This window comes from Somniosus microcephalus, chromosome 5 (assembly GCF_052327205.1).
Source record: "Somniosus microcephalus isolate GS21.2 chromosome 5, FLI_Smic_1.0, whole genome shotgun sequence".
Taxonomy (NCBI): Eukaryota; Metazoa; Chordata; class Chondrichthyes; order Squaliformes; family Somniosidae; genus Somniosus; species Somniosus microcephalus.
Genome location: NC_140991.1, coordinates 183992413 through 184000088, shown reverse-complemented (window position 1 = coordinate 184000088; position 7676 = coordinate 183992413). Strand labels below are relative to the sequence as shown.

The 7676-nt window shown below is 44.1% G+C and overlaps 1 protein-coding gene across 5 annotated transcripts in view; it reads right to left on the bottom strand.

Annotated features, from left to right (window-relative positions):
• tra2a (transformer 2 alpha homolog) overlaps positions 1–3906 on the bottom strand; it is a 36767-nt gene extending 32861 nt beyond the window's left edge. For 2 of the 5 annotated variants that reach the window (XM_085988482.1, XM_085988480.1), the window contains exon 1: positions 3673–3906. In XM_085988482.1, coding sequence (XP_085844608.1) covers positions 3673–3708 — 36 coding nt within the window. In that variant the 5' untranslated portion in view covers positions 3709–3906. The remainder of the gene's footprint in view (positions 1–3672) is intronic. The other 3 variants (XM_085988479.1, XM_085988483.1, XM_085988484.1) reach the window with 3 other exon arrangements.
• Positions 3907–7676: the final 3770 nt, after the last annotated feature.

Here is a 7676-nt window from a genome sequence, read left to right as displayed (position 1 = left end):
GCACCTAAATAACCGGAAATCTCGGTTAACCGGCAAAATTCAGGAGTAGGTTCAGGTAAGTTTTACTTCATATTGTACTTGCCTTCCTTGATCTGTTGCTGGGCAAGGGTGTGGCTGCAGCTGTTGCTAAGCTAGAGACGCTTGGAACTTGTGGCCATTGTTCTGCACTTGGTGCTAAGCAACAGGGTTTGTTGCTTTATACGGAGCTGTCAGCTCTCCGTATCTTTTACTATAGCTTTCGGTTATCCGGAATTTTTGATGAACCAGCACCACGTCGGTCCCAGATAAAAAAAAAGCTTCCTGTACTGCTATTCTGAAGGCATGGCGGGGGGGGGGGGGGTCCCCATGCTTAAGTACATTTCCACCAGCCCTTACTCACCTCTTGCAAGTGGGCATTTTTGACATGAGAGTCTGGAACGTGAGCTTTGACAGACTGCACATCTGAGGGACCATTATAGCCAAACTCAAACAAAAGCACGGATTTATTTCCGATTCCTAATCGAGGGGTACAAAGACCAATTATAGCACTCCTCCACTCGCTTTGCTGTCTTCAAAAGGTAAAACGTTTAAATGTATTTCTGCCCACCTACCCCCAAAATGTTAACTATTTTGAAATCAATATATTGTAATGGGAGTTCTACCACTTCTCTCTCCTACAGAGTGCTACATTTTAAGTTAGGTGGAAATATTCATTAGCAAAATCTCAAACAATCCAAAACCATTAAAAAAGAAAATAACCCTTGTTGAACACATTTGTATTTTACCACCATTGTGCTGTTTTAGCAATGCCCTCCAATGAAACTAGCAAATTACATTAGACATCAGCAGCTTGTGCGTAAAACTATACTAAAGTTATTTAATACCATCTGCTGCTGCTTTCTTTTTAAAGAAACTATGCTTTGTGATAAAATGTCACTGAACAAATCAGTATTTAGAAACTTTGATCAACAAAGATTAAGTAAATTATTCTGTATCCCTAATAGTATTAGTTTAAAACCAGGAGCTTCCATTCCCCTCCCCACCACTCCAGGAATGAAAGTTTTATGTACTATTCCAACTCTGAACCCAATTTTCAGAAGGAGCTTAATAGATCTCAAGACCAATTGTTTCTAGCTGGAAGATAAAAATGAAATAAACTTAACTGCACTGTTAGAACTTACAAATCTGTTTTTTTTATTTTTTTTAAAGACAATGGTAAGATTGAAGACATGGAAAAAAACTGCATTTCAAAGGGATAAACTTACTTCAATAAATCAGTAAATATTTACCATTATAAAATAAAATGGAAACATGGGAAGATAGTTATAGCCAAGTCCATATTAATTTTACCTCTATGATTTCAGTAAAATAGATTTTCCATCAGAATTATCAACATTAGGGTACAGTTCAACAAGTAAATGCACCATGTGGTCCAGTGCTGACTATATCGATCAGAATGGTCCAAGGTTTTTGATCTGCTAAGTTAGCTCATCTCATTTAAAATGTCAGTGGGAGCACACAAAAAATTCCACCTGGGTTCCGGTTATTGACTTGACTCGGCTATAAAAGTACATGTGTAAGGACATCATTGGCTTTGGTGCCCCCACATTAAAACAGCATGTCAACATTCATCATTTGGACCATGATCACTAACTTATTTTCAAGGACTGCTACCCTGATTTCCCTCAGCATACTTCCAAAAGACTTCACAATTTTCTTGCTTTGACAAAACCTCTCACCCCTGGATCTCAATTACAGCAACATCCCAGAAGTGGCAGACCATGAATTGAAGCCCACTAATGGGATACTGATGAGGGTGCAGTGCTAGGCTAGATTACAAGAATTTAGGCAAATCACAAGATGGCTGTCTGCACCAGTGGAATTGTATCACACCATGAGCCACTACCTTCAGGGGAAATCAGCAAAATGGGTACTAAATGGCTTGCAGTTGCAAGTTTATCACAGCACAAGAAGGGGCAAGATAAAAAGCCCACAAAAAAAATTCTAGCAAAAATGTTCCGAATGTTAGCTTTAAGAGAAGGAAAAGTACATACACTATCTTGAAATGGTCACATAATATAATTAAGACGCACGTTGCTTACTCTCCACTGGAATGTACTTTCAACAGCCAAAGTACACTGTAGGAATCAGGATGCAGAAGGCTTACAGTATTTTTTAAATAATTAAGACTGACCACTGGGATGGTTTAAAAAAACAATTTACATTGTGTATAATTACTTTATTGGTGCAAATCAAAGGTCTTTTTCAGCATTGTGAACAACAAAGCTCTTTACGGTCAACAGCTCAATTAATCTTGATTCTAATTACTTTTATGTTGTAATGTCTACAGGACACACAGGGGTTCAAGAAACATTAACACAAGACAATGAAAATGTTACCATCGTAGTACTGGTCTGTTATCACCATCCATACTGGACTTTATTTATGCTACAGGCCACTCCACCCCAGCAGCTCTCTGCATTAAAAAACACTCCATGCATTTCTTTGCATCCCCTACCAATGTGACATTTATAAATTTAAAGCTATCAGTAACATCCCAGCACTAGGAATACTGGGAGCAGGAGCAGACAAGATAGAATTTGATAAGATTTAATATGAAGAACTGTACGGAATCAAAGGTACTAAGCTTGTGTTGGACTACTCTAAAACGGAGTGTGGCAACACATTTGGAATTGCGCCTCAAAAGTATTGGGCAACGCTATTCATGCCAATCAACTTGAATGCCGACAAAACCCAACATGATTAAACTACCAAAATTAGGAGAATCTGGTTTCTAATTTTATGAAAGGAATAACTGGGGTTAAAAAGGATAAATACTCCCAACACCTTCAAGCCCATTTTACAGATCCCGAAACAACGAACAAAAAGTTTTGGATTTTACCATGCTAGCAATCATTTTAACATTTGTCTTTATCTCAAATATTGGTACAACCACCCCGAATATACGCGCGCCTTTCGGGCTCATTTCTAGCAACTTGCACCGTATTCATTGGTCTGCAAGTTAAATTTGAAAATGGTGACTGATTCTCCTCCAGGGTTGAATGATGTTAATAATGATGCGCTCTGCCAGGCTGGGCTGACTATCTGGGGTGGGGGAGCCGAGGCCGCCAACTGCTGGCACGCGGCCGGGCGGTTTGCGCTCTTCTTTTAGAACCGATTTAAACAGACGTTCAAAAGCCACAATCGGATCAGAACTGACCGCGAGGGGAAAGCTGAGCTCGGAAAAGACAACCGAAACTAAACCGAGCCCCCCAAACCAATGGGGAGAGGAGACACAGAGATCGGCAAAGACAAAGATCCCGAGTGCGGGGACTCGCGGGCTCACCCGTGCCGCAGGAGGCCACGACGTGTAACCGACTTTATGATCGGTCACTAACTCGGTTACATTTTACACTTCTGAAAAAAGTAAAATGAAAACCATTAACCGGCTCCGTTTTCCGTGGCCAGGTCCTCTAATACTGACCCCTCCGCGGACTCTGGATCTGAGGCCTGTACCTAACCTGAAGCCTGTGGCCTCACTCGACGACAATCACCCGCCGCATTCAGGAGGCGCCACGTTAGACCCGGGCCTCGCCGCCCTGACATCGCTCCCGTCTCCATTTTGTTTTTTATCCCCTTCCCTTAACAGTTATCAACTCTTTTTTGTATTTCCAAACAGTTCACGCCACTCACCCTCCCCTCGTAGGCTGTCTCGTCGATGTCGCTCATTTTTGCTCGTGGGAATTGTGGAAGAAAAAAATATATATTTATCTCGAGATAAAATAAAGTAAACCGTTTTTTCTTGTCTCACTGCTCGGTGCTGTGCTCAGGCGGACTCTAGCGGACCCCCAACCTCTGGCGCTCTCTCGGCTGCGATCTTCACTCAAAATGGCGGCGGCTGCGCGGTCCCTGCCCGTGCCCAGCCTCTGTGACGTCACAGAACAACCGCTCATTTCCATGGAGCTGCGCGGGATTGCGTCTCAACACTATTAACTGCTTTTCATGCGAATTCGATAAATTAAACCCTATCCGAGAACTACCGTGAGATTGCATCAAACACGGTTTGCACACACAAAAAGTGTTTTTTTGCAATATTTTCCCGCCCTGTCTACCGGGCCTGGTGGCCTGAGACAGCACGTGACGTATTCTCTTTTTCTCCGGCTGTTTTTTTCAATCAAGAGTGCTGAGCGGGAAATGGCGCGGGAGCGGAACAGGAACAAAGAGCTGCCTCCAAATTTCTGCTTTTACAACCGCGAGTCAAGATGTGTGGCGCTTCCCATCTGTTTCACAGATGTTCGGAACTAACCTACCCCAGGCTTTGAGTCCCCATTCCCCAGTGTCTTTGGAGGCTACAACTTACCATTAAACAGTAGAAGTAAGTGAGCCAACACCAACCCGGACAAAGGGTTCTAGCTGTTAAGGATAAACAGAGAGTTAAAAGGCCTACTGTTAGTTTTGCCATTTCTACACTGAAAATAATTGTGTCCCACAACTCGGGCCTGTCTAATTTTATTTGTTGAGAGTGAAATCGAACCTATTTTGGTATAGAAACATAGAAGATAGGAGTAGGCCATTCGGCCCCTCGAGCCTGTTCTGCCATTTAATGAGATCATGGCTGATCATCCAAATTCAGTACCCTGTCCCTGCTTTCTCTCCATATCCCTTGATCCCTTTAGCCTTAAGAAATATATCTAATTCCTTCTTGAATATATTTAATGAATTGGCCTCAACTGCCTTCTGGTAGAGAATTCCACAGGTTCACCACTCTGGGTGAAGAAATTCCTCCTCATCTCTGTCCTAAATGGCTTACCCCTTATCCTTACACTGTGACCCCTGGTTCTGGACTCCCCTGCCATCGGGAACATCCTTCCTGCATCTAGTCTGTCTAGTCCTGTTAGAATTTTATAAGTTTCAATGAGATCTCCTCTCATTCTTCTAAACTCTAGGGAATACAAGCCCAATCTGTCTTCATACGTCATTCCTGCCATCCCAGGTATCAGTCTGGTGAATCTTCGCTGCACTCCATGGCAAGAACATCCTTCCTCAGATAAGGTGACCAAAACTGCACACAATACTCAAGGTGTGGTCTCACCAAGGCCCTGCACAACTGCAGCAAGACATCCTTGCTCCTGTACTCTAATCCTCTTCCTATGAAGCCCAACATACCATTTGCCTTTTTAACCACCTGCATGCTTACCTTCAGCGACTGGTGCACTAGGACACCCAGGTCTCGTTGCACTTCCCCTTTTCCCAATCTATTGCCATTCAGATAATAATCTGCCTTCCTGTTTTTGCCACCAAAGTGGATAACCTCGCATTTATCCACATTATACTGCATCTGCCCAATCACCCAACCTGTCCAAATCATACTAGATGTTTCAGTCTGAATGAAAAATAAACAACTCCATATTTGGGTTTATGATTTTTTTTTCCTGTGTTTTTGCCCAGTATTTTTCATTTTAAATTTAAGTTCTTGCAACCCATTTTGATCTTTTATATTATTCATATCCTGACTTTCTATTAAAACAGTTTGCAAGTCATCCAACCTTTATTAAATTTGAAACGTAGAGAAACAAAAGACTATGGGTGAAACTTTCAACTTTGGCAGGGGTGTAAAAAACAGGCCATCGTAGATCGTTCGCCCCTTGTACTCTCCACCCAATTTTTAGGAAAATTGAGCGGGGAGTGTACTCTTTTGATTTGGTGCACTAAAACAAACTAACTAATAAAACTTTAAATGAACCTGAACAACTTAAATTAAAATTGTGTTGGCTGGGGTGATGATGCACTCCAGTCCCCGCAGCGCCCACCAGTTGCGGAAGGCCTCGAGCATGCCGGCGGACACCGCGTGCTCCATCTCCAGGGCCACCTGGGCGTGAACATGGCCGCGGAAGAGAGGCAGGCAGGCAGTCGGGCCGAACAACCCCCTCTCCCGCCCACTGCCTGGACCAGTTACTGGCCAATTTGGCCAGGCCCAGCAGCAGTCCAATGAGGAGGTTGAGCGGGGAGTGTACTCTTTTGATTGGGTACTAAAACAAATTGACTGTAAATTAATAAAACTTTAAATAAAACTTAACAAATTAAAGTAAAATTTGATTGTCCGGGTTGATAATGCACTCCAGTCCCCGCGGCGCCCACCGGTCTCGGAAGGCCTCAAGCGTGCCGGCGGACACCGCGTGCTCCATCTCCAGGGCCACCCGGGCGCGAACATGGCTGCGGAAGAGAGGCAGGCAATCGGGCCAGACGACCCCCTCGACCGCCCGCTGCCTGGACCAATTGATGGCTTTTTTGGCCAGGCCCAGGAGCAGTCCAATGAGGAGGTCGAGCGGGGAGTGTACTCTTTTGATTTGGGTACGTTAACAAATTTGACTAAATTAAACAAACTTCAAATGAAACTTAAACAAATCAAATTAAAATTTGGTGGTCCGGGTTGATGATGCACTCCAGTCCCCGCGGCGCCCACTAGTCGCGAAAATACTCAAGCGTGCCGGCGGACACCACGTGCTCCATCTCCAGGGCCACCCGGGCGCGAACATGGCTGCGGAAGAGAGGCAGGCAATCGGGCCGGACGACCGCCCGCTGCCTGGACCAATTGATGGCTTTTTTGGCCAGGCCCAGGAGCAGTCCAATGAGGAGGTCGAGCAGGGAGTGTAAGGTGGCTGATCTGTTACCACCCATGTTATGCCCCACGAAGTTGAAAGTTCTGCTCTATTTCAGTCCATCAAGTTGGCCCCAGACCAGCAAATAGAATGGATAGTTTACTAGCCATATCCCTCAGTTGATTTTCTTGACAAATTCCTGTTCAACACCCTCATAAAATCAATGAAGTTACAGCCCCAAATCAATTCCAAACTGGTATACATAAATAATCAAATAATAAATCGGAGTAAGGGGATACTAAACTAAAAACATATATTATATATATAAAACATAAGTAGCTAGACTTTTAAGCAAAATGATGGGACAACTGAGACTCGTTGCCAACAATTCCTGTACCATGTGGGAACTCCAGGATGCTTCATGTGTCCTGGATAACAATGTGTGCAGGAAGTTCATCCAGTTGCTCGAACTTGAGCTCAGCGTTTCTGAGTTTGAGGAGCGACTGGTGTCACGGCAGGGCATACGGGAGGCTGGGAATTTCCTGGTGCGCATGTTCCAGGAGATGGTCACCTCGCACCTCTAGAGAGTTCAGGAGAATAGTAAGTGGGTGGCTATTGGGCAGAGTAGAAGGAGGCAGGAACTGCAGGAATCCTCCCGGAGTGTGGCATTCTCAAATCGGTTTTCAGCAATGAATACCGGTGAAGGTGGCAACACCTTACAGGAGTGCAGTCTAGAGCACTTCCACGGAACTGTGGCCCAAATGACTGCACAGGGAAGTACAGCAAAGTGTATTCTATAGTCAGGTTGATAGACAGATCTTTCTGCAACCGCCAAAGTGAGTCGATCTCCTGGACTTCTCTGGACATCGAGACTATGTTTCTGCTTTGAACCACACTGGATTACACCACTACATTTATGCACTGGATTACACTGCAAGAATTACCTGCTGTGTCTCTATCTCCGCTGCTAAAAGTTTTTTTTGTTTAAAAATAACTTTTAAACTGCGGCAGTGTCTGCTGAACTGGTTCTACTGGTTTTTCAGCTTTGCTGGCTTCTAGCTCGCAGCTGCTGTTTCACTTGCTGTCCAGTGATTCGTT